The sequence below is a fragment of the Lineus longissimus genome, chromosome 1, assembly GCF_910592395.1.
Source record: "Lineus longissimus chromosome 1, tnLinLong1.2, whole genome shotgun sequence".
NCBI lineage: Eukaryota > Metazoa > Nemertea > Pilidiophora > Heteronemertea > Lineidae > Lineus > Lineus longissimus.
Window position 1 is genome coordinate 26,494,704 of NC_088308.1, and position 27,999 is coordinate 26,522,702.

The 27,999-nt window shown below is 40.6% G+C and overlaps 1 protein-coding gene across 4 annotated transcripts; it reads left to right on the forward strand.

Moving 5' to 3' along the window:
* The first annotated feature begins 101 nt into the window (after nt 1-101).
* Nucleotides 102-27,986, forward strand: LOC135494866 (protein outspread-like). 4 transcript variants are annotated; one of them, XM_064783200.1, is made up of 15 exons: nt 102-222; nt 714-773; nt 7,594-7,659; nt 12,458-12,609; nt 13,199-13,343; nt 13,684-14,724; nt 14,970-15,092; nt 15,408-15,569; nt 15,901-16,668; nt 16,894-17,079; nt 17,358-21,449; nt 22,083-22,164; nt 22,712-22,734; nt 23,614-23,629; nt 24,813-24,836. In XM_064783200.1, exons 1-13 carry the CDS (start codon nt 112-114, stop codon nt 22,723-22,725), a joined length of 7,002 nt encoding a protein of 2,333 aa, XP_064639270.1. In that variant the 5' UTR covers nt 102-111; the 3' UTR covers nt 22,726-22,734; nt 23,614-23,629; nt 24,813-24,836. The 4 variants fall into 4 exon arrangements, with proteins under 4 accessions (XP_064639270.1, XP_064639254.1, XP_064639261.1 ...); XM_064783184.1 differs by lacking the exon at nt 22,712-22,734 and having other exon boundaries at nt 24,813-24,993; XM_064783191.1 differs by lacking the exon at nt 23,614-23,629 and having other exon boundaries at nt 24,813-24,939.
* The last annotated feature ends 13 nt before the right edge of the window (nt 27,987-27,999 follow it).

Below are 27,999 nucleotides of genomic sequence, written 5' to 3' on the forward strand. Positions count from 1 at the left end.
TACAATGTGTCTCTTTATCACAACCTCTCCAGAGACAGATTTCAGTTTCACGTCCACCCAGGAGGCGGCGACACTTACGGGACTATCCGAGCAACCAAGCCCCAGTCCAAAATGGCAGCAAAGTGCAAGAAGTTTGAGGCTAATATTTTTAACAAAAATAAGTGTGGAGTCTGTTTCAAATCTAAACATGAACATAGTGCGGCAGCCCTAGAATGTAGCAAGGTAAGTTTGAAGGCGATCGGAAGTTGTTCACCAGTTGAAAACCTGGTAGAAAGTTTGTAAACAAAGTGTTTCGGTTGGGTGCTTTTGCCCTCTTGCTTGTGGTGTGTACAGTGTACACTGTACTGCGGTAGGCCTGTGTGTATTGAACTACAATAGGCCTAGTGTATGTAGCTTCTGGCTTGTCACCCTGAAACTACAAGCAGTGGCCTGTAGTCCGGTCGGGTAGTATGGCCCTTTCGAAGAAAACTTACTAACGTTTTGAAACTAATGAAAGTATGCGGCAGATTTAATTTTTGTTTCTTGTGAATTTTATACAAATTTTATGAAAAATACTCTTCAAAAACTGAATCATGGATAGGCAAATAAAAGGGCTATATGCCTATAGTTTACATGATCACAGTATGATCAGAGTAATGTAAAATTACATTCAACATAATTCACGGCTCTGTCATTTGAACCCTCGTATCAAGGTTTTCTCCTTCATGTTTCAGGCTGCAAGAAAAATTTCAAAATGTGGATACCTCTTTATTGCACCAGATCTAACTGCAAGGGTAAGTTAGGCATTGAAAGTTTATTTCTATAGTCACACTTGAGTTAGGTGTTATTCCTGTGGTATTCGTCTGCTCGTACATTGTCGTAGGCCAACCTTTCAATTTCAATTTCAATTCCTCTGGCAACTGGTACCTCTCCAGAAAGCAAGGAGGGGGAAGGTGTATTATAAGGTCATCTCAAAAATAGCACCGACACTGACAGATGCTTTGTAACTTCTAGCTAAAAGATTTGTGGAACTCTTTCATAATGTTGAGGCTTTCCATGGTAGAAGAGGTTGATGTATACAAATCCATCCTGGGGTTCAGCCTGAGCCTGGGTGACTCATGAGCAGTGTGAGAAACGTGTTGAAAGTATGAATTGATGGAGAGGATGAACAGATCATTGCCTTGAAGGCTCTTAGGAAATCTGTGGTCCAGCTTTCCACTTCCAGATGAGTCACTTTTGAATCTGTTATCAGCTATAGAAACAGCTGCAAGGCAATTGCTCATGGAGAACATTGCCCTTGAAGCAGTTAAATGTACCAAGATGGATAGGCTTTCTTAAAAATTCACATGGGCAAGGAAGCCAGAGTTCATATATCTACCAGTAGTCATGCCCTGCATTTGGTGGTACCAAATTGACTAACTTGCTCCTGAAGTCAACTGAGTCCCCTAGCTAGGGTTCATATAGCTATGACAGCTGGCATGCCTCAAATTAATGAAAATCATTTAGTGCAAGCCTATTGATAATACAGAGTCTGATGGTGTACCCCGATATGGAAATGGACTGCCAAGCAGTACATGTACATTGGAATGTTGAGGGCCTTGTGCTTGTTTCAAAGGGCCTTTGCTCTTCTTACCGAGCTTGAGCTCTGCCTACATACCTGATGTGTGAACTTGCTTAGTATATACTATCGATCACAACATTCTGAATACAGATTTACATGTAAAACCAGCTTTTATACCTCATTCCTGACACAGCAAAACCTCAGATGGACAGTAGAAAAGTTGTTCTCTGGCTGATAAAGAATGCTGATGTTGAACCTTTTTAAAAAGAATAAGGTTTTGGATTTTGGAATATATGTAGGGATTATTCATTTATTGTTGTTTTTTAATGTTAGAAAAAGCCTTGAGTCTATTAAGAAGAAAATTGGAGAGAAAATGGTATTATGCAGGGTTTCTGACTACCGGTATTAGTAGCATGTTGATCGCCTCAAATTGGACTGGTAACTGTAAAAAGTTGCATACATTAGTTGCCATCCAAATATTGGCAACATCTGTACTTTCTGGTTTTGTGATCTTAGTCAAGGAAACAGCTTATCCTGACTCCTGGGACCTCTCTGAACCATCTCTGCAGTGATACACATGATTAGTTCAAGTTTATATGGATCACACTACATTAGCTTTAGCAGAAATCAATTGTCTCATTAAAATTAATTGAGGTAAGTGTCTTATGTGGTACGGCTTTCATGGGATGGTTGTTTCATCTGTATGATAAAGATAATAGTTTGTTCAGTTAGTGGGACATTCTCTATTGATTCAGATGACAGTATCAAAGTAATGTACATGTACAGTACATTAATATTAACGTCGTGGCAGTCTATGAAATCATGGCAAAATAAGCCCAAATTAAGGAAACCAGGTTGTGTTCCAAAGGATGTAATTAAAATGCCTGGATTTTCTTCAGCCAGGGATGAAAATCATTGCAGAAGTAAAGATTCAATAAAAAAGCTGTGTGTTACAAAATATTTATGTGTACTAAGAACTAGATCTGGGCTAACATAACCTAAGTAAAATTAGGCCAGGCAAAACACAGTTATTCATTTGAAAACATCAATGGTGTAATTATTACTTTTTTCCGATAATTATGTTGTCATTGAAATTCTTGATGGTTAAAGTGACTGTTACATGCGGGACAAACTCTATTAGTATCAGGTCATGAGTCCAACTTCTTTATCAATATATTATAAGGATTATGTGATTTGAATTATGCATGCAATACAATCTGTCGCTAGTTTGCATAATTTTGCTATGAATAGTATTTTCTAATGAGTGATAAAGGTTACTATGACATAAATCAGTGACCGCATGTAATTTTACTTGTAGTCGGACAATACTTCATGATAGTGTTTTTTAATGTCTAACAGTTTTCAATGATAATCATCACACAGTGATTGCATGAAATTAGATAATCAAAACTGCATTCCGATCTGTTCTCTAGGCCTATATGACTTCCGTACAGGGTGAATTTTTCCGGTTTGTCTGCAGGAGAACATCCTACAAAGAGGAAACTGTGTCAAGCCTCTCCTAAGTCTCATAATCATCAGGCCCATTTAATTGTTTTAAAAAGCTTCGAACAATGCATCTCTCAGCTATGAGCAACTATTATATGTGTAAGTGCCAGCAGTAGATTGACAGCCCATAGATGTCAATTTCATCCACAAAAAGGTTCTGTATTGTATTGGAACATTTTTAATATATAGCACATAAAAGTCCCTCATTCCCTAAGTTGGATATATTTGGTTGGCTTCTTTCTTTATTCTTCTTTCTCACAATTACACTGCAAAATGTCACTGTGTCCTGTTGTATTATTGTTACAACAATGGTATCATGCATGTCATGATTGAACATTTCCTTTACACATTTTACTTGATTCCATTATTCTATTGAGAATACCAGGCATATCCTGGTCATTCATGTAAGAAAAACACTTTCATTCAACTTTCTGAGTACAGTAGCCTGTGTAAGCCCATGTATGGTTAAAAAGGAAAACCAAACCACAGCCTCTTGTTCATTACTCACAGTGCTTCAGCCATGTTAGCAAATTTTGAACAGGGGTGGGTAGAAAGGGTATGTGGCTCTGTCCTAGAAATGAAAATATCTAAATATGTCTACAGAAAACGATTCAAACGCATTCAAATCTGTTTAAAAGTAATGCATGGTAGTTATTTGGGTAACTGAGCCATGAAAAATGGAATTCATATTAAACAATGTGCAAACAATAATGCTGATTTGTTGCCCCTATTGCCAAGAAAGGATTTCGGATTATTTCTAATATTACCAAGTGGCCTAGGCTTTATTATAACTATGATATGGTGACGGTGATTTTCATGTCCCAACTTGTGTATGAATGACCTACACCGAGACCTACATGTATATGCATTTCATACTGAATAAACTGTGTATTCAAGTTATGATTCATGTTACGGTCATTCATGAAGAATACTGCATGGACCATGTGATCTCTTTCCTTCTCAACAAGGAGCTTTTTGACGACTTTCTCCATTTTGGTGAAGACACTTTTATCTGTAAGTACCAATTCAAGTAGTTGAATGTTTTCTGTCAATCATAATGAAACTCCATTTTCATATTTTCAACTGTTCAGATATCAGGAATGATAAGATGGTTAACGAAAATACCCACAGTTTCACCACAATATTTACAAATTGCTCAGGCCACTGGAGGTTACCATGACATCCCCCTCCCCTTGCTGCTATTTTGTTGATCAACGGTAGTACCTTCTTCCAATAGCTGACGGCAAATGGATGATTGCTGCTTTGCTGCCCCACAGGTTTGCGGTATGGGGGTTATTGCTTGTACTTGTACTCCAAATCTTGGCAGCTGTTGGCAGCTATGTGCATCCCTTTCATCTATAGTTACCTGACATCCGCTATCTTTCTCGAGGTAAAAAAGTGACTGTAGGCCTATGATTAAGCAGCAGCGAGTCTGTCCTGTTTTTACACTTTGTAGTTCTATAGCGGTTTATAGCCAGTTTGCTAAACCTGGTATCTGCACTCACCATAGTACCTGGACCAAACCCCATGCTCTCTGTCAATGGGTACCAAACACTGGCATCGCATCGCTCAGTCATAACATTGTTGAACAAATAACTTAGTTTCAATCTGTCCATTGCTCAAGTCAGTCTAAATGTTGTCAAAATTATTGATGTACATGAACGTGAATCTTGTTATAATGAATAGAACTTGAGAGTTAGTCATGACTGTGCTATTTCAGCAACTCTTGGCTGATTGATCCATGTTTGAGCAACAATGACATCTGACATTCTACATCTGTTGAGTGTCAGATTCGCCTCATGAAAAAAGATTTCATGCCGTTACACATTATTTGTTGGAGTGTTTTATCATTGAGTTGATCATGTATGTATAGATATCTATGTTCAGAGAGCATAGTTTTATCCAGGATCAAATTCTCATTTTCATAATCCATGCTGTGTACAATGCAAGGCTAATATAAATAAAAAAAGCTTATACCAGTATTGTACTGTTACATTCCCATTCAGTGGTTGGTAGCTTTGTCCTTGAAAGAACATATTCCATTGAGATCAATACAATAATTTACCAGGGCAAATATTTTGATTACTTTATAATAGAGTTCGATTTGAGATTACTAATTAGCAGGTTTGTCCATTTTGTTATTGGTTGATCGATGTCCCTGTTCAACCAGTTCAATAATGATCTGTGGCTGTCCTTGCCTACACCGCCGGTACCAAACTTTATCAGTTGGATTCATCAAAATCATGACATTGAAAATGAGTTTCAAAAAATCTGATTGTCCTGATTTAACAGCCAAAATTACACTATAATTCCTGGCATAAGCCATGAGTTATCCTGATGAGAGATGTCAAGTTAAATGAAAGCAACCAATTTGAGTTCAAAAGTAGTGTCCTTGATAGAGAGGTTATCCTTAATAGAGAGGTGTTCGCTAAGAGAGGTTCCACTGTATTCAGCCCTGATGGGGTTTCGCTGTAAAGTTTTCAAAACATATTGGTCATGTTACATTTTATACTTCATACTAAACATTTTTATTCCATTAAGTACATATTGATTCTTCGAGGCGATTAACCAATCTACTGGCTTAAAAATATCGCTTGACTTAAAGTTAGGTAAAAAAACTCACCCTTGGTAGCATTTCTAGCCAGGGTTTTTGTAGTTTTTGTAGTTCTTGACTAAAGTGTAGGTCTATAGACCCAAGTGACACACTATTACATGTCCAATTCACTTACACTTGGACAGATCCTTGTCAGTGCTAGCATGACATGTCTGGGTAAAGTGCTGCGCAAACGAGAGATCTCCAATCATGAACACCTATTGCATGTTATCATTGTGTTTTGGAAGAGCTAGAGTTGATAGTTTAGTTTTTTCGAAATATTTCAAATTGACGCTCGATTTGGTAGTTACAGACAACTCGGCCAACATACATGACACATGTTCATGAAAAAGGGGCTTAATATACTTCTATTTCCCAATGAGACGCATGATAATGGTCTTAGAGGTAGTTTGTACATATCAGTCATCAAAATGAAGTAAGCCACCAGCCCAAGAAGTAAGGTAATTGTTGAAGCAACCATTGTTGTGTGTAGAAATTGGTTAATATCTACTCTTTACATCATGAACAATGTACTGAGTCAAGTTGCCGGTTGATGGGCACCTCCACAAAAGGAATATCTTACGGGCCTCTGTGTAACAGACCACCTCTACCAGTTTGTTTTCATGTACCGGTATCTCATTGACACTTACAGTTATCCTAAGTTATTCTGTAATTCACAGGGGAAGAATTTGCTCTAAGCTACTTGCTCACTCACCCATAAATGTCCACATTATTCTGGTGCCAAATCAAAATTCAGGTATGCATAGCCCACATGTACTTACTTTATGCACGTATCATCAGACTATGTATGTAGTCTTATACTGCATAAAGGCCTTGTATATCTTGAGGCTTTTACGATTTTCCAAAATATTCAGGCGAAAAGTTCAGCCGTACTTATCATGTACAGAAACGTAAACGTTGCAATCTGAAATGAAATGATCTGACAGAAAGTCAAAGGTTGCAATTTAAAAGACTCGCTTTGTGTGAAATGCATCAGCACAATTTAAGAAAGCGTAGTGGGAGGGCGTTGGGCCAATTTGCTTGGTCTGCACCTTATATGGTAGAAACCATTCTTCCAATCAGTTCTTAGATTTGGTGACATATCGTAGCAATTACTGAGTGATGCATCAGTCTCCCACTTGAATGCATTCATCGTCACTTTTGCTGTGAAATCATCGATAATGTTCACCATTATTTCAACATGTTCAACAGATTACCAAATAACTGACTACATAGTTGCCCATAACCTGAATAGTTGATCCATGGTATTATTTTGTCATCCTCACAATTGGTCATAACTTACATGTAATTAGGATGAACCATTTGTTGATGTAGTAAATAAAATCACAAAGATAATTGTAACTGAATTGTCCTAATCAAAGGCACTTGGCGTTTTATCATGTTTTCTGTGGTTTTTGGTCATGGCAGGTGAAGTCATGGAAGTGGGGGGAGGGGGTGGGGGAGAATGCTGCTCTTGTCCTCCATTAGTCTGAAACTCAGCATGCAAACCCTAACCAACATGTATCGTGGCTGATGAGCTGAAACTATTAATTCAATGTCCTCTACGGCAACACTGCTGGCAAGAACTCTGGCAAAGTCCTCATCAGTAGCATCAGATGAAGTCTGATGAGCTTGCAAAGGCCCTGTCAGTATCCTCCACAGCCGAAGATAATGTCTAGCTCACAAAGACTCTGTGCCAGTGTCGATGTGCTCCACAGCAGAAGATAATGTCTTGCTCGCAAAGACCCTGTCAGTACCCTCCAGAGCAGATGATCTTAACTCCGTGACCCATGTTGAGGGCTGTATAGACCTAACCTGACTTGACTAGTACCCATTCAATGGTGTCTTCTTTTTGCACAAATCATTCCAAGCAAGCTGGCTATAGGACTTTTCTTCGACCCCAGTAGAATGCAGTACCCCCTAAATCTCATCTTCTTCGTTCTTCTCATTCCAGAGGTGGCAGCGAAGATTCTTCATTCTCTACGACGATGGCGAACTCACCTACTCGGTGGATGAAAATGTAAGTCACTTTTGCAAATTCCTTGAAAGCATTAGCTGCATGTTCAAAAGTAAAGAGTTCCGGTATTGGAATAACAGGCCAAGCTTTGAAACCAAGTGATGTCTTGTTTAGAGAAGACTGATACAACATGTTGTATGGGGGTAGGTGCTGCTTCCTGCCCCTCAAGACTCATCTCCTTTCTTTCAGTTGAGTTATACTTATGAGAACTCACCATGCAATTTCTGCTGGCACGACGTTTCAGATATCTTGAGAGGGCGTACAACTCTTTGACACAGGGTGTCGGAAGATGAGATCATTGGTCACTCAACATGATGCCTTCTCTTGGCATCACCTTCGTTTAATACGACGAGTGTAAAATAATTTTCTGCTCATCTTGCAAAAATTACTTCGTGTTTTTTAATTCAAAGAAATAGTAGTGATTAGAATGCATTGATTCTGTGTCGGTGGATTTGAGATGGATATCTGATGTCTGTTTGGCTTGATTTGTTAATTTGAATCTTATTGATTGGTCTAATCTCACCTTTTCACCTTGGGTGACTGCACTTTCTATCAAATTCTATGGGAGATCAGCATTCAGTTGCTGTAGGTGTGGGATGCGCTGACACTCCCAACGTTAGTGTTCATGTTGGCTGTGATGGAGGTGATTCAAATAGGCAGTCATGCAGCCTCCTCCTCTCTGATAAAAGGGACATCATAGGAGGAGATTTGGGATGTAGAGCATTTTCAGTGGTTTCTTTACTTCTAGAGCGACTTCTATGTTAGGACTAAGACACTTCTTTCGATAACACTGCAGCTTCATCATGTTCATGACTTCGTGATCGTTTTTGTCAGTTGATACTGTCAAAAGTACGCTACTGGAATATTTGATCATCCTTCACCTTGTTTGTGACCTTCACCCAGAGTTCGTCACCAATCAAAATTCTGTGACTGATATCTAAGAGAATCCATAGTACTTGAGTTAAGCCGGTTTGCTTTAATTCCAAGAGATTTAGAATTCATCAGACTGCACTGACGATATTGGTCGTCATGCTTCCGTCTAAGTTTAAGTTGATGTCTCGGCCTGCAAGAAGAAGACAGGTAAATCTAGTGGTTTAATAATCTCATCTTTCACAGGCCACAAGTGTTGTTGGTATCAAAAGTACTAGTAGTAGATTATTCAAGTAACTCAATCAAAGGTGACTGCATGTCTTCGGTCATGCCATCACACGGAGAGGTCTATGAAAAAGACATTTCTTGCTTGGAAAGGTCTTTTTAAGATGTCTACATAATTTGGACGTATTGGATGCCTCAAGTCTACCATAATTATTCCTGTTCAACGATTTTAATATGTCTCATTCAATATGTGGCTACCAAAAAAGAAGCCTTCCTGACAGTGTAAGGTTTTGTCAACGATAAAAAGCAAGAGGTGTGTGGGTGAAGTAATTTGTGTTGTTACAAGGTTTGAGGTGTGTGTATTTGAGGAATGGACTTCTAATCCATAAGAGCTACAACTCCCGGTAGAACAGATATTACCTAATTGGTCAACAAGGGGGTAGTGGGGACAAATCCAAATGGTTTTAAAGGGAATTTGTGATGACCTAAACTTGTTCATACTTACTCCATATGGCATATAAGCCGGCCCAAGTTATGCTTAGCGATCAGAAGAAGAAATGGGCCATTGATGAAATATTTGTGGTGAAAGGTGAATTATTGATACGTATGTTTTTTCATGCAATACCCCAGGGAATCCCTAGTCCAACTGTACAGAGGCTGAAACTTGCCACCAGAATAATCAGTAGCCTGAGCAGTGATTCCTTGTAAAGACTATGTGAACTTCACAACAATATGGAACGTGCATGGAAATTGACATTGAAAAGTTGTGAGATGGGTACATTTGCTCTTGTTCCATTAAAAAATCATAAAAACTCAAGTTGCTGCAGATCAGCCTGGCTGTACCAGCACCAAGTGCTGTTGAGGCAGTCTTGGTGTCGGCAGACGAATGTTGGAATGCAACTCCAGTTAACATTATCATTCTTGTCTGCTCCAAACAGGATAGATTGCCAATAAAAGCTACTTATTGTGGACTTCTATGATGTCAAGTTGTTAAAAGCTTGCAGTACTTGTTATCAACTTCATCAGCTCTGCATCTGTGATAATGACTAGAATCATTCAGTGACACTTTCACCAGCAGAATGGTTGGTGAAGGCATAGCTATAGCTGCTTCTCTCGGAGGGCTAAAAGACCACACTGGTAACTGAGAAAGTGATTCTTCAACTTCTTGTCTTTGCCAAGTGAACAAACCAAAATAATTTTTGATATTTACGGTTGATTTGACCACCGACGTGAATGAATTCATGCAATCTCAAGTCACTAATCTAGCCAATGCATAAGATCTCCATTGCGGTTTTACAGCATTTGCTTTTGTGCCCCTTAGGACCCTCATTTATATGCCCACCGATTCTTATCATTTGGGTTGTAAGTTAGTCAATGTACTTACATTGGATTGTAAGCATACCATTTTCAGTCCCATGCTGTTCAGTGCCTTCATACCAGTTTTCATAGTGAATGGAAAGTTGTTTTTGTGATAGATGGCACTAGCGCATGGCATGTGGTGGATAGCTTTCTGTCACTTCTGACTTTAGCCTATTCACTATTGGTTTCCGTCAAATTTACATGTTTATCATTCAATGCAAAGCACTTGAGAGTTGGGCATGTCTGAAGTGCAGACGATTGATGGGTTCTGAGGTGAACACCAGAAAGCGGAAGAGCTAATTGACCTACATGTACAGTAGAACCTGTCTATTTACCCTTGAGACAGACAAATGCCCTCCTTTATACTATAGATGCCCTAGTTACAGAGGTCATATTGTATAGGAACTACCTATTTCGGACCAAAATCACTGTCCCTATTGAGACAGTGTCCTCCTGACAAAGATGTGCGTAAAGGGAGGTTAGACTACAGAGTATGACATTCCCAGTGACACACATGTGTCTGTGTTTTGGTGCTAGAATTGATTTTGGCGGCCTAACCTGCGGCAGTATTTTTTTTACGGAGCAGTTCACAAACAAGACAGGTCTCTAAGAGCAGTGCCCTTAATGAATTAGGAAACCAGTATTGAACCATTGGCATTGTAACCAAGATCAACACTGACCCAATAGATCTGACTTCTCTAAGGACCCACTTATGCACAGGAATCCTCATGGAAATAATAAGGGGTTATTTTGGTGGAGTTGTGTTTTGGGTCAGTGCAGGGCAACATTAACCTTCTTTACGCTACATTAAACAGCCACAATTGGCATTATTGGAGCCATTGTTGGTGATCATCACAAGGGGGAGCCCTGTATGATTACATCAACAGTGAGGGAAACAAAAAGGGACAATCATGGTGCGAGTTAAAGGGACAGTAATGGAAGTTATTTAGCGATGTGCAGACAAGCGATTTTAGTCACTGCAACATGGGACAACATGGCGAGTTATTGTAATTCAACCAACTACGGGCCGCACCCCAACCACTGTCACATTGCTACGTACACAATAGCATATTCATGGTGAGACTTAGACTTTACCAAATCCATTGGAATTTATGAAAATCGAATGCGGTTCCTCTAGTGTAATGAAAAGGGATATAAAAAGAAGTAGGTGTCAATTGGATTGGCTTTGATGTGGTGGTGCATAATGTATGTCCTCAGTGAATAACCCCCTGCGCCATAAGACCCCTATAATCAAGAATAAATTATACTTGCCATAAATCAGGACTGTGATGTGAAAGAAGTAGGCTTATAGTGGTGATTAGTGGTCAAAGTCGGTATCGATGGAGGTCGTTAAAAATTAAAACATTGTGTACAAAATGATAGGTATTTCACTCACATGAAAATTACTCAAGCAAATTCTTCCCAATAACTCTCTGCCCTAAGTCTTGGCAAAAAAGAGATGAAGATATTTAGCCGTCCAACACAACATGCACTTTGATGCCACTTGGGTCAAAATAAAGAAAAAGCAAAATGACAGAATGCTACTTGATGCCAATGGCAATTCATTCAATTCATGATGATACTTTGGTAAAAATAAATCTGCAGTCCTTATTACACCATTGTGTATTCACATCACAGATGTATTCAAGCCCAAATTATATGAATTTTGGCTGTTGCCAATGTAATGAATACTAATTATTTCCTCAGAATTTAAGGTATTTAGGTCAAACAGGTTCTCTGATTGAATTTCATCTTATTTGCATCATGATGTATTGATGATAATTAATTCAATATTGTTACATTGTTTTTCAAATGAAATTAATTGACCAAAAGTCTCTATTCTTTGTCATCATTTGACCTAACGATAACAAAATCTATATCATTATATCATAAGTAAGACTTACTCGACAATAACAACATGTATTGCCAGTATCATGGAAATAATGCAAAAATGTTGCTTGATGAAAAAATGTTACTTGATGACCCACTGTAGCATATGTTATGTCAACTCTCGCTCTGTTGTATATGCTCTGCCCTGCCTGTCTCTCTCTCAATCTGCTCCAGTCAGTCTTGGCTGAGGAAGGGTGTCCTGCACAGCGCTGCTCTGGTCTTTCTGTCCCCTCATGTCCATTAGCCTCAAGACAAGATGATGAGTCGTTTTGTGATCGAGTGACTTGATCAGACCACTGTAAACTGGGCTTGCTCTCTGGTGCAACACACTCCTAAGGCCAGTTTTTGCATTCTTTGAAAATTGCTTTGACTCCACTGCTTCGAATTGTACTTCTTCTTACAAGTACCTGTCATTATGATACTTGTACTAATGTTCCATAATTCTATCTCATTTCAGGTGGGCACCGTACCACAGGGTGTCATGGACATGAACGAATGTGAGGATGTCTTTGATGCAGAGGAACAAAGCGGTCACGAGTTCTCCATAGCCATTGTCGTACCACAGAAGACATACTACGTCAAGGGAACAAGCAGAGAAGAGATAAATAGGTGGGTATTGGGTTTCTCACATCAGCACTCGTCAAAGGATTAACTCTGATTTCAGTGGAAGAAGTTGATGTACTCAGGTTTTACCAAAGGCAGACGACACTGATATGAACAACCAGTCCGTCTCATCTGCCAAGCTCGGAGCAACATGCAGCTGGTTTTGCTGTGACTGGTCACATATAGTTGTTGGGGCAGGATGTTTAATTGATGTACCTTCAAGTGGTAACAGTATCACTATGTATCAGACGTCGCCGGCATTAGTTTGTCAATATCATAAAGCTGTGCGTATCATTTGTGACAAGATTGATCGGGAGCTGTCACAGATTATGTTGTTATAATTACAAGCTTTATTGACGTATTGATAAAGTGTTTCTCTAATGGCCTCCAGGTGGCACTACCTGATGGACTTGGTTGTACTTCACTGTTGTGCATTCTAGTTAGGTGGAACCCTAAAGGAGGGCCAAGTTTTGACTGAAGTTATCTTTTGATGCTTGTGGGGAAGTTATTGACTTCTCCTTAATGATGGTGATGGCTGAGGTAAACTAGCTAGATCTTTTCAAATCAACATTGTAGTAGTTTCATCTCATTGCAGATGGCATGATGTACTAGTCATGTATCCAAGAAGCATAAAAACCAAAGTGAAGAGGACGCTTCCTCCAACTCCCAGCTCACCTTCAAAGAAACCAGTGGAAATTTCGCCTTCGTATTCACAGCCACAACCGACTCCAACACATAAGGTAAGGAAGTACCGCCAGCTTGCACACAGCAAGATTGTGGCTATTTGAAGGATCGGGGATGATGTACCTGTGGTTTTGTAGCAGTCTCCCTCTCCAGATCAGTGGCAATACAGCTACAGCTTAAAAACGATAATCCAGTAGGCTTTACATTACTCTCTCTGTATACATGTACAGAGCTAGTGAACATGAGGGTGTGTTGCACCAGAGAGCAAGCCCAGTTTACATGGGAACATGAGCGAAGATAATACATTGAGATTATGTCACTTAAGTCTATGAATGATGTGGTTCAGGTTTGTAACAATGAAAGGTTAACAAAATCTGCTCTGATTTCTACTTTCAGCCTCTGACGTTGTCACACAGTCAACCAGTCACTTCATCTGGGCCAACGCGACCCCTGCTCTCATCAGCCAGATTTGGCAACAGTTTCGACCTTCCAGGAGTCGATGCATCACAGAGTGCTCTTGCCTCAACACTTCAACCAGCACTTGCTGAAATCAGGGAACCGGTGCTAACCAGAGAACCTCTGCGTGATTCTATCCATAGTACTAGTCTCCAACATGAGTCTCCTCCAGAGCCACGATCGTACGATCAGTACCCTAGCTCTAACTCCTCCCAAGACAATGATAACCTTGGTGGTAGCCTCAAACACTCAAAAAGTGATCATGGGTTGAATGACGTTACAGCTGGTGCTATGCACCTGACTCCCCCTGTCAGTTATCGTGGAGTCCGCAGCCTCAAACACAAACACGATGACAGATACCATGATGGACTTCGGAAAAGCAACAGCTTGCATGACCTGCCTACGTGTAGTACGAGTAACTCTCAGGACGATCTCACCGATAAATTCCTCAGCAAAGATTGGTACAAAGCATCTCCTAATGGCCTTGGGTCATCAAGTTTATCACCACAGAACACATACACTGGGGTATCCAAAAATAAAGTTGTCAGGGCGCGAAGCTTTTCGTCACCTTCCTCCTCACAGTATGAACCTGAAAAACCGAGAACTCTTTTCCATACGCTTCTTGATGAGCAACTGAATCCTAAACCACAGTCGAGTTACTACGCTAAGCTTGCTGGTGTCCCTAAATCAAAAGTTGACTACACAGATCGGCAAAGAGCTCATGAGAGGAGGAAGACACAACCTGAGATACGATATCTGGACACGAACAGAACCGATATGCCATCATTGAAGCGGCGCTCAAGTTTTCAGGGTGATAACTCGAAAAACGGAATGGCTCGGGAGCCATCACCTCCTGATACTGTTTTTAAATACGGTCGACGTGGCCTGGAAAGTCTGGCTTCTGAATACGCTAATGCCAATACGATGCCTCAAAGTCCCGAAAAGAAGTCACGACCTAGTCCAGAGAAGACGAGCCCAAAGGTAAAATTTGAAGAACAAAATGCTCAAAGCATACTTCTATATAACTACGGAACAGCCTTCTGTGTATGTTCATGAAATTATTGTTGTGCAAAACCATTGCTTTCATGAACATTCTGGACTAGCCTTTCCTTAGGTCAAGCTATTGAAAGAACATTTGGGTGAAAGGTTTTGTAAATGCACTTGGTTTCAATGATAAAGAAGATGAAATAAACCATTGCAGTAATCTTTGGTTTTTCCAACTTCAGAACAGTGAACCTGCCCCACAAGTTCCCGAGAAAAGGTTTGACAGGGATGAGGAATCGATGGATGCAGAAGATGGTGCATGCCTGAAGAAGGGCTGGTTACATAAACAAGGAGCCTCAGATAAGGTAAGGCAAAGCTAGTATATTGGCAAAAAAGTGATACCATGTGATTTTTCATGCTGTCTTATATACTCAATCATGAGAAGGATGCTCCTTAACATTTGACCTCTTTGCCTCCCCATTGAAGACTAGATTTGATATCATTTGCTAAGCAAACTATTAGTCAAGAAGTTCTTTCAAGCAAGTCCCTTGTCCTTACCCTCTCTGGAACTCTACTCGAAAATGTAATGGTTTAGGCACCGCAGAGTATATTGAGAACTTTACTTGGAACACTGATCCTTATGGTTTGAGATGCTACATATTTCTTCGTTATTTTTGCAGGAATGGTCAAAGTACTGGTTCGTTCTTCATGGGGATGCGCTCAAGTACTTCAAAGATTCGCGTGCGGAAGAGTTGAACACTCTTGACGGAAGGATTGGTCTCTCCTATTGCTATGAAGTGGCTGAAGTAGATGCCACGAAAAACTATGGGTTCAAAGTTCGGGTATGTACTTGATCAGCTGTTGAAGTGGTGGCCTCAACTAGAGCTAGACCTGTTTGTCACATTGAGGTGATAGTTCCCTGGACAGATTAGGGTGAAGGAGGAAAACTTGTCTGCAGCAACAAAGATGACATGACATAGCATTGAATGACAATCTGAATGTACTGAGTTGTACAAGGTGACAAGATATCATTAAGTTCTTGCAAGCCTGTTCAGTGATCAGTTTCTATGTGCCTTGGTCTGCAGTTGATCTGGCATTGTGAATGTTAAATATGATAACAGTTGGATGTTGCCTACAGAATCATTTTAGAATAATGATTACCTTTTATTCCAGACAAGAAACGGTTCCTACATACTCTCCGCGATGACATCAGGGATTCGTAACAACTGGGTGCAAGCACTGACCAAGTATGTGAAGAAACCCGGCAGCGTTGTCTCCTCTCCGGCACAATCGGACACGCAATCACCAAAGACCACTCGCTCTGGGGCACGTTTACGTCGAACTCTACCCCACATTGGGTCGAAATCAGTGTCTGAAAATGAATCCCCATCAGATTTCAATCGTAGGAATACTGTTGACAGCGTGAAGCTTGGAAAACCGGAAGTTACTGATCCATATAAATCGCCTATCGAACCAACTGAAAGTGCAGCAGCACGACGTCGGTCTGACCGGTTGTCTGAACGGTTGTCAGAACGCCGGCTGAGACGTAGTTCAATAGAGCATGTGAGTGATAGGCCGTCAAGGCGGGCACGGACGTTACGGCAGGCACAGGTGGATGAAACGAGTAGTTGTGGTAGTCAGACGAGTATACCAGAGGTGGCAGCATCTTCTGCCACAAACAGTGAAGCTGCGCCCTCTCCCAAATCTCCTAAGCACGACTCTTCCCACTATCATCGCCGACGCTCGGATGCGTCTCGATTCCGTTCACGACATCACAGCAGTGGTTCAGAATATGGTAGCAATGACAGCCTGTCGTTACTGAAAGAACCTGAGACGAGATTGTTAGCCAAGTCACCGATAGAGAAGAAACTCGATAAGTTGAGGTCAAGGTCTGGTTCCCGTGTCAAGTCGCCTCCTCCACCAAGTACAGAGGAAAGAGTTGTAAGTTGCTCTTGAATATTTAACACTGAACACAATTACAAGTGTACAAATATACAGATACTATCATGTCTAACAGACTAATGCCCTTCAAAAAGGTGGTCTGGACTTATCAAGCATCATATTAGTTTGGTTTCTTTTGATTATGCAAACTAGCCTCGAATATGAAGGATGATGTTATTCAAGAATTATGAATGAAAGCTAACGTCTGCTATCACTTCTTTCCAGGTTTTGGACATGAGTGTCAGGAGTGCGTCATCAACGGATGAGCGAGCTGTGGTGGAACTGCTGGAAACCGAGGTGGAATCTCTTCAGAACCAGTTGGAGCGTGCTCAAAAGGAGTTACTCTCAGTTCATAAAGATAACATCAACCTGAAGACACAGATACGACTTAAAAAAGAAAAGGAGAAAGAGGTAAGTTAACCGATGACTAATCTCAGAGGCTGTTTGGTCTTATGGTTTAAAAGATGTTGGACTTGTCATAGGATTGCCGTGGTTCAATACTTGAGAAAGTCACTTTTCTTCAATTGCTTCTCATCTTTTGAACAAGCTTCCTTGCTTCGGAGTATCTGTGCCGAGGCCAGTGAAAAATCCTGCAATAGTGTCTTATCTGCCTGAACAATTCGCTGAAGGTGCATAATTGTAGTAATATGCAAGTGATTTTAAATTTCTATTGTTTTTTATCTTTTTAGGAAGAAGATGAATTAGATGGTGATGATGATGATGACGATGTTCATCTCTTGGAAAAATGTAACATGTTAGAAATGAGGATTGGTGAACTGGAACTTGAAAATACGGTACAGATCAATGAAAAGGCGTCAATGGATACAAAACTAGATCGAATGAAAAAGGAAAATGATCAACTCATGAACAGTATTCAGGGATTAAAACAAGACAATTCTGAACTAAAGAAACAATTACGAAGTGCTGGTAGTGAAACGGGTGATTTACAAAAGGAGCTTGAATCTTTGAAAAATGATATGTTGAGATTAAAGGATGTCCAGGATGATAAAAACAATGAATTGGTCGAAACGCAGCAAAAGTTGGAGGAATATCGGACTGATTCTCGTAAAAAGAAGAGGCAGGTTCGTGAAAAGGATGACCAGATCTCTGATTTGAAGGATCAGGTTGAAAAGAAAAGTGCAGAGTCAGATAGACTTTCGAAGCGGTATGAAAATATCCTTGCACAACTGGAGGAGAAGACGTCATCTCTTGAGCTGAACCGGGTAGACTCAAAGATGATGAAGGAACGTGAGTCGCAGCTTGCAAAAGTTCAGGCGGAGTTAGAGAGAAAGAATCGGGAGTGTGCTGATATGATGAATAAGTACAACGCAGTCAGTACAGAGGTTCAGGATCTGCGAGCTGCTCTAGAGGAGAGCAGTCGCAGGCAAAATCAGCACACGGATAGCTTACAAACGCGGGATGAGCTAGTTGAGAGTTTGAACTCTGAGCTTTCCAAACTCAAAAGGGATTGTCAGACCCTTGAAAGACAGTCAAATGATATGTCAAAGGAGTTACAAGACACAAAGACAACCCTACGAGACAGTTTACAGATCCTTGACTCGCAGAAATCACGGGTCGATGAAAAAGATGAACAAATTCACGATTTGAAGAAACAGTTGGAGAAGCGCAATTATGATTTTGAAGATATGTTTATTAAGTGTGAGGATTTGACGTCAGAGTTGGAGCACATGAAGACAACGCTGGAAGAACATGAGGATGAACTTGATCAGGAGAAGGCAGAGTCTGATGAAAAGGAAGCAGAGATTGAGGACCTGAAACAAGTGGTTGCCAAGAAATCAGGTGACTGTGAGCTGCTGCTGAAGAAATACAACGAACTGCTGGCTGAGAATGATGATCTGAAAGCAGGTGTGGAAACTGGTCATGAGCTGGCGCTACTTGACCAGTTGGAGGAGAAGGAAGAAGACATTATCAAGTTGAGAGAAGATTTAGAAGATCGGACAGAGGACTGTGAGGATCTGTCCGATAGGATCGATGACTTGGAGCACCAGCTTGTTGATGCCAAGGCAGCATTGGTTGAGGCCGAACACCGTGCCAACAGACAACAGAATAAAGAAAGAAGAACGGAATCAGTTGATGTTTCTACTGAGACTGACTTTGATATTCCAAGTAGTGCAGTCCTGCCAGTCAAAATGGATCAAATCGTGCAGACATTTTTCGTGGAGCAAAAGCAGTCGCGATCGTTAGACAGTGATTACTCCTCAGACATTAACATAATCAAATCTCTGAGGTCAAAGGTTAAGGAGAACGAGGATAAATGCGATGAGTTAGATTTCATGAACATTAAACTGAATGAAAAGGTGCGAGCTCTCATGGAGCAGTATGACGGTGAGATCAAATCTTATGGTGCAAGAATTGACGATCTTGTGGAGAAACTGAGACAAGAACAAATCAAGAAACGTCGGAAGCAAGAGATGGCCGTGGCGATGAGAGGTGAAGCAGTTGGGTATTCTAAAGATGTCGAACGAGAACTCTTGAAGGTGGAGCAGAAAATCGCTCAGGCGGAGACGGAACTAATCCAGCAGGAGAGTACAGCAGAGGAGTTAGAAAATCAAATTGGATCTGTGGAACTCAAGTTGTCCAGCCGCAAAGATGAAGATGAGGGGATGTCATCCCAGGAGGAGGGTTCGTGTAGTACAGTGTCTTCACCTGGAGTTAGCGATAGTGAACAAGATAGAGATGGCACTTTTGAACCGATCAGTTTGTTCCAGGATGGCCAGGATTATGACAACAATAACTCGAATCAGTTCTTCAGCAGGATACAGGGATTGCATGACAAGGTGGCGCAATCAAATGCTAAGCTGAAGGAAGTCTTGGGGATGTTGGATTCATCACATGAAGAGGAGGAGGAGGAGGATGTCACGCCTGCTTCTCAGGAGCAGACGCATGATGTCCGGCAACGTCTGGCGCAGTGTGAGCAACGTCTGCAGAGTATGACATCACGCCTTCAGAGCAATGAAAACTCCCACCAGTCTTCACATGCTTCAACCCCACCTTTAGGACATCAAACGTTGCGAGGAGTTATATCAACACACGAGTCAACATTATCTGTCTTGCAGGATTGCCGAAATCGTTTATCAGAATCTCTACACGGATTGGAATCCTACGACAATGCAGATACGCTGAACGATTGTTTGGAAGCGATCCGAGAAACCGTGACTGACATGATTCACCATGCCCAAAGTGAAGAATCAGCGATTAAGGATAATAGGACGACGCTATTGAGAACGTTACAAATGGCTGGGGAGGATGTGACTGATCATTTGGAAGAACCTCTGAGGTCAAGGTCGCGACCTAGGACTCCTGAAGTTGTCAAAAATATGACCAATGCTGAAAAATTGGACGTGTACGCAGAAAATGTTGCCCTTAAGTCCTTAATTGGTGGAGAAGCCTCATATATTAATCGCCATTGGCGGGAAGAGTTCATTCAAGAGAGAGATCAGTATTTTGAAGAGTTGCGGCTAGCAACAGAGAGAATTGGTGAACTGGAAGATACGGTAGATTATCTGACTGATGCCCTTGATGAGGAGCGGTCGCGTGGGATGATGTTGAAACGACAAGGATCACTTGATTCCTACGCTAGTTTATTCTCTGAGAGTATGATACATCACGGTATTGCCGTCTCAAAACTCCAGTCAATAGAACAGCAACGGGGGAACGAGCGAGATCGTATGCTTGCAGAAGTGCAGGAATTGAATGAGAAAATTGCACGTCTAGAGGATGCACTTCATAAAACTAGGAGTGAGAAACAATCAAACATTTCTGGCAGGAGTAATAACATGGCCAGGTCTGTGCCTGAACTTGCTACGGTGTTGTCTGAAAACATTACATTGGAAGCACAGAAGAGTGCTCTGATGAAGGAATACCAAGAATCTATGTTTACTATTCGCGAGCAACAAGTTAAAGAATTTAAAGTGTTCCATGATCGAATTCAATCCATGGAGTCCAAAATATCTGAACTGTCTGACCCCAATCAGTTGTCGCGTGCAAATTCTGCTGACAATCCGTTAATCAAAGCCGCTATATCTCGATCACAATCTGAAGTTGGTGCTAAACTTGAAAGTCTTCTCCCTCCTTCTTTATATGAGGAAGACTGGAGTGTTTATGGCCAGGCAACATCTCTAGTCTCCAAGGCCATGGCTCAAGCTGAACTGACCGTGCGTATTAACCGATTGCGTGATAGTCTGGTCAACTGCACATCGAAACAGGAGCAGTTACGTGTTCTGGATCAGGAGATGGACCTCGCACAGACAAAGTTACGTAGTAGAGAAAAACTCATGACAGAAATGGTGGACAGTTATAAAGAAAAGAAAATCAACGATCTTGCACAGTTGATATCTAGCAATACTCTGTTACCGCTTTCCCCGGTGCAAAGTCAGTTTGAAAATGGCTCCATTGATGAGTTGTGGAGCCGCATTGAATCACACGAGACATCCTCAGTTAACAAAACAAACTACAATCGAGTTCTCTCAAAGTTATTGGGTATGGTCAATAAGCTAGCTGGGTTGTATAGAACTTTAGACATGGTTGGTGAGAGCTCAGAACTTCAGGCAAAACTGGAGGCATCAGTCCAACAAGAGGTCGAGGTCCTGACAGAGGAGTTGTTGTTGAAATGTGAGGAGACACCATCGACTGAGCAGGCTGGAATCATCACTGAGGAGTTTATGCACAATATGGTGTACAACCTGGCAGATATCCTGGCACAGAGATCAGCTATCGAGGCCCAGTTCCAGTACATCTCTGACCTTCAACAGAAATACAAGGTAAGTGTGACTTATATCCGTTACACTGTAATCCTAAAGCATGTGGTAGGGCTTCATTTTAAAAAGTAACCTTCCCGACCAGATGGGGCCAAGTCAGAAGAATGGTGGTTTCAAATGAAAATATGTTGATGCTGAGATTTGGGAAAAGGTCGGATTTGAAACCAAAAGTGTATGTCTGATATTAGGCTTTTCAATACTGAGTGTAAAGTAAATGTCTTGTGTTGATATCTCTTCGACAGCTCTGGTATTGTCAAGTGTGGATGAATTCCATGAAGGTATCTAACTCTTGTCGTGAAGCTGTCGTCCATCTTATATTTGTTGTGTGCCTATAATGTTGTGCTAATTTGAAACAGCAGTGACCAGCTTTCTAGCAAACTTCTCAATTCTGTTTTGAGTTTCAAGTCATACATTTCATAACTTTGGTGATGGGTTTATTTTGATAACCTCTTAATAAATAACTTATTACAGACTTTTCTAAAATCTTAATAACTTAAAATTTTCGAATATTAATCAAGATCAAAAGAGACCCATTCATACTGAATTTTCAATTTATCCTATGTTCCAACTGAGTGTCTTGAAACCATTTCTTTGGTTGTGATCTATTGTCCTTCAAACATTATGTTTACATTTCAGGATGAGCGAGATTCTGAGATTGCACCAGGCTTGATGTCGCCTGAAGAAATGGACTCGGTTTCACTGCCAGATGCTGCTACAGGTGAGATTTAGACCCTGAACTTGCTAACCAAGTTTGATAGGACTCGGGACAACCTGTAGTTTAACGAATTAGTCTTCACTACCAGCCTCTTTCATGCGGACTTGAAGCAATCCTGGACAAGATAGTAAAGGTCACTCAAGAGGAATGACTTGGCATGTCCACGGAACTCAGTCTTTCTCACCTATTCATACAACAATGCTTAGTTAATCTGAGGTCTATTTGATCTCAGCTGTAATCCGATTCCCGAAGCACAACCCTCCTCCCTATTGTAACATCTATCTATACAAAGCTAACCACATCAATAGATGTAACCTCTTCTTCACTCATCAAACATCAGAAATACTTCATTACTCATCTACACCGGTTCTGGCTTAAAAAGGCTTATTATTATCGATGAACCACATTCATCATCAAGTGTAACAATCTCAGTTTTATACTCTTCCCATGAATTGAACTCGTCCAAATCTTTTCTTCTTTAATATTTTAAAATTTGGAATTCTCTTGTCTCTATAGTTCTTTGACCATAATTTCTCCATAACTTTTCCAGTGTATTTTGTGTAATATTTGGGTGTAAGTAACACATTTCATCTGCTCAGAATGGTGTGTGCCCCATTTCAAAGATTTTAGTTGATTGTTTTTAGGAAGGTCCCACAATTATTCTTAATTACCTGAAAGATTGATCTAGTTTACGACTGCATTTTGCATGGAAGGAACAAACTAACACCGATTCTTATATTCATGCAACCTTTGGGCTTGCATGATACACCCACTGACCCTACTGTATTTCTTTGAAATGGATGCAACACTTTTTATGTTGCATTCAACAATGCATCAATATCACTAGCTTTACCAATTGTCACTGGATCAAAATCTGTTGATGAAATGCCAGCCACTATTCACTTTCAATTTATTGGACATGTGTAGCCTTGGTTTAGCCAAAGTGGAGAGAAACTGCGTCATCATGCTTGATCCTGAGATGATCTCTAAATCTAGTGATATCCCATCTTCCTGACCTGTTCATGGTTCATCGATGTCTCACCAGTGCTTTTCAAGGAGTCACCATCCCTTGAAACCACACCGCTCACCTGTCGACATGCTAACTTCACGTCACGCAAACGCACAACGCATGCACACAACAGTCTTGGTTACATTAGTCATGTTTTAACTCGACAACAACACTCTAATTTCACCGTGAACAAACTTGTCAACCATTTAAACTAACATCAATTGATCTTCAAAGTTGCACTTGCATTAGAGCATCAAACCTTGAATGAATGTATGTGTTTTTGTGGCTTGGTGATAAGTAAATATATGTTTGTCTGTGAGTCCAACACAACGACATCTCAACTTCAGCTCAGTCGTGTTTTGATGATTGGTTTGTTGGGCCACTTGTATAAAGTGCTTGTGTTTGTAGCTTTACTAACCATCCTTCCCCTCTATAACCCGCAGCATGGCAATATAGAAGGTAAGATCTCACTCTTCTCCAACTGGTGGAACATTGTCATCATTTCTGTCTCTGCTAACCGTAATCTGCCAAACTGCACATCTTGTTTCTCACCACCAATTGTTGTCACTCTTTGTGTCTGCTGTTTGAAAGTAGATCATTACTTAGAGGCAGGGACCATCATTCTCTCACTTCATCATACTCTGCTTTAAAAAATTCAAGAGAATTTTCTAGGATTTGGCAGATTTAGGTTTTTCATAGTTTCTGTCCTTTGCTTGAATCATGCTTTGTGGGTGTGGGGCACATCTGGTCAAACGTCATCAAGGTTTTTCAAACATGTATGGATGACTCTTTAGATACTCTCTGGATGTATGGAAATAAGACTATTTTTGTTAATATCATAGTGGTGTAACTCATCATGGCTTGCTCAATCTAATGAAATACTGCTTGTTCACTGGTGCTGAGTTCATTACCTCTCCTGTCTGAGGTGGAAGCAACACTTTCAACTGATCAACCTTGGTTTAGAATTCCTTTGATTTGATTCAGTAGTACATAGTCTTGTCTGTATTGGCATGGTGGTCTTGTTACTTTAAAATAGGGGTTTATACTTTTCGCACTTTGTATGATAGTCAATATTGGTAGCATAACTGAAGACAGTGCTTTAAAAACCAATGTTGTTCCTCGTGTCCCTGTTTCATGAATGATGGCCTTCACTATAGTGTTAACCTTCTGCATGTTTGCCAGCATGGGGGACCTCCACCATGGTACATTTGTGGTAAAGCTCCAACATCTAATCGGTTGAAGAGCTGTACTGATACTTCCATTACTGATGACATCTTTGTAAACTTATACTTTAACACCTTCAGCGCCGAACCACGTAAATCTACGTGGCCCAAATCCCCACTCTGAGTTGGTTATCGGAGTCTAATGGACTTCATGAAAGAACTACGCCATCGCCATCTTCAGGGCAAGGCAGAACTGAAAAGACCGTTTGGTCTTTTCAATTCCTGCCGTGCCCTGAAGATGGCGATGTCGTAGTTCTTCATGAAGTCCATGAGACTCCGATAACCAGCTCAAAGGGGGGGGATTTGGGCGTAGATCTACGTGGTTCGGCGCTGAAGGTGTTAAATTCAGTCAGATACCTTTTATTACTTGGGCATCTTGTCTCTCAGTACATTAATCTGTGTTATCTATGTATTTGCAGAGAACGACCCACTCTCAGGCGGTATCAATTCAATGGCGGATATTATTAATGACCTGCCCAGTGATGAAGGAGAGGCGGATTTGACTATTGACCTGATTTCACCCGTTTTAGACATAGAGAGTTTGCCGCGTGTTGACAATGATGCTGTTGATGGTACAGAGGATGGTGACTCTGTTTTCACAACAACTACGAACTCGTCTGATAAGAGTCAGGTCGTCGAGATGTTTAAGGAAAGGTTGCAGAACGTTGGGAAGAATACTGAGGCTGTGAGGCCGAGGGAGCGACGCGAGAGGAACAGTCGTGGTTCTTTGAGTGGTGAGCGAAGGGGTAGGAGCTCAACCAGCAGTGAGACATCTGGTGTTTCTGAGTCAGGTGCTGCGAGAGGGGTGAGGGCAAGGGTTCTTGACCATAGTGCCAGGTCTAAGAGTACTCCAGATGTTGTCATTAACCTTGAGCAGAGTGGCTTCACGCCCATTGGTGACTCTGACAGTCCTCGACGTAGTTCTGATAGACAATCTCGTATTACTGTGAAACGCACTCCAGCGATGGTTGTTAGGCGGCCACCATCTCCACTCAGAAAAGCCACCTCACAGCCAAGTCTTGTTGTTGGTACACCAAAATCTCGTCGAGGAACCTCCCCAGTAAGACGGCGACCTGCTTCACCAGCCAGACGGGGTACTTCACCGGTGAGGAGAAAGACTAATCCTGCATCTCGCCGCCCGCCCTCACCAATCTCTTCAGCTGCCCGGAGAACGTCTTCTGCTGGTCGAGCCAAGAAGCCACCCACTAACCTCCAGCCTCTGTCACCAATACCATCTTTGCCCTTGAGACCAAGGAAAAAGATTGTCATCAAGTCACTACAAGCTCCTAAACTCCCCAAGAAAATGCCACCGATGAAAATGACTCCTAAAAAGATGGAAGATCGTTTTGTTCCCTCATTTAGCTTGCACCGTGAGCCAGCACCGCCTGGTACAGAAGTCCAGGATATATTCAAATGATGGTCTTCCTCTTACAACTATTTCTTCCCTGTTTTAACCTAATCATACAATCCTAACTGTTCTATGACTCTCAAGCTAAGTTTTTGGTGCATGGGCCTTTATCTAATTTGAATCAAAAATGGAAATTGATTATGTTGGCTGTTTTGATGCTGAGTATAAATCAATTAGGTATTTGGGATACTAAAACTCTATGTCGTAGGTCGTACTTTGACCGAACTGATTATGATGTTGATTTAACACGTTCAACATCAGATAACTTTAAATTTTACTTGAAGCTTTTGTGTCATTTATGAACCAGTTTTGCATTCATTGCAAAGCGAAGTAGTTTCTGAGATTATTGAAGAATTGTTCCAATTTCCTTGACCAAAGAAAAAGTTTTCTTGACATTGTCCAATGTGTGTCCTTATTAACATCAGCCCCATAGTTTTCGCGTGGAGGCTCAAAAGGACAATGACATCTACCTCTGAAGAACCCTATAGGTGTTGCTTGGTACACAATGCTATATCTCTGACAACCTTTAACCATGATGGCTTTCACCTGATTTTGATATTATTTTTATTTTGAGGACTTTTAATTTTATATTTTTATGCATGGGCTACATTCCATACTTATTTTCAGTGTTTTATGCCATTTTGCATCATTGTAAAGTAGAAATTGTATGTTTTTAGCAGTTTATTTATGGGGTCATTCCCCCGACTAAGTACGTGTACAGTACATACACAAGGGTGAGAAAAGATAGGATTGAATTTGTCAGCCTTCTGCTCTCTGCCTAAGGCAGGAACGTAGAATCTCTTGAACCATGGTGTCCTTTCATGAGGAAAAGCTCCTTGACAATTTTCTGCAGAATTACACCCCAGTAGAATAAATATCATCTAGATTTCGAATTTTGATCAAATTAGGAGAAATTAGGAGAAATGATCAGTGCATTGTACTTAAAGAATGACCCCTGTATGCACTGCTGGTTTTCCAATCTGTTTTGTTTGTGTCCCAAGAAATGGGCTTGAAATCTTGTAAAAAATTCAATACTGTAAATATTTCAGGAGCTACTGCAACTTTCTTGCTTGCCACAGCACTTCAGAATGATATTCCAGTTGTGTTGGCTCCTGGTCTAGTTTACAGTATTTTCAATAGCAGCTTGATTGGTGTCCTGTCTGAACCTTTGCAAGTGGTTGTTCAGACCACACAAAATGTAAGTTCCCATGAACTTTCAGACAGTACGACCCGGTGTATTTATATATCCGAACTTTCGATTTCATTGTACTTTCGTTTATTTCTGTTTTATTTCCTAGTCTGAATTAGGAAATGTCTAATCCTGCTGCTATGTCCAATTTTATGTTGTAGTGTTTTCTCATGCTTCTTGCAGTGTGATTCATTCATGTTTTGAACAGACACTTCAAGTTAAAAGTTTCCGTTGATGGTAGGAATAGTTTCAAAATTGTTGGTGAATGGTGAAGAAGTTGGAGTGGACAAAACTGAAAGAAATACTAGATATCTCAAATAAGTTAAATTACTCCCCCAAAAAAGAATATGGTGGCAGATTCCAAGGTAAATAGTGTCAACTTACTGGGCACTAATTGATCAGTACTGAAAGACACACATAATTGATTTGTCTATAACATAGATGTAAGTGATTACCCCTTCATTCAGAACTATGCAAATAGAGTCCTTCAAATATTTTCTTGTGTATCTATATCCTTTTATCTGTGGCAAGTAATGTGAACTAATATTGGTTTGTTAAACTGTACATGATTGTATAACTAAACTTATGATAAGTTGCAGCGTTCTGTGACCATCACTTCTCTTATAATAAGAAACAGTTCAAAATGTTCCTAACTTCCTAATCTTCACTAGTCTTAGGAATGTGTAATTGGTGATAGTGATTCGTTAACTACACATATACAAATGTAGATGTTGTGAAAGTAATCAATCATGTTCATAGTAAGTTATTTGTAATTACATTTTAGCTAGGGTTCAATATGAAATGTAGATGTGACATGTCCAGTTACTACTATTACTTTATGTAAAGCTTTTAACCATAATATTGTGTTTATGTTTATACAACTGTCCATATTATCAGTATATTATGCATCTTACGTGTTTAATACCAGGTCACGCCCTGTATATTTTGTAAATAGCAGAGATGATAATGATGTAATTACAAATGATAATAAATCCTTGATCAGTATTAT

Coding starts and splice junctions, on each gene's coding strand:
- LOC135494866 (XM_064783178.1), top strand. CDS start 112: ATGGCAGCAAAGTGCAAGAAGTTTGAGGCTAATATTTTTAACAAAAAT. Junction 15,093..15,407: donor AACAAGGAGCCTCAGATAAG/GTAAGGCAAAGC, acceptor TTATTTTTGCAG/GAATGGTCAAAGTACTGGTT. Junction 22,165..24,812: donor ACTGCCAGATGCTGCTACAG/GTGAGATTTAGA, acceptor ATGTATTTGCAG/AGAACGACCCACTCTCAGGC.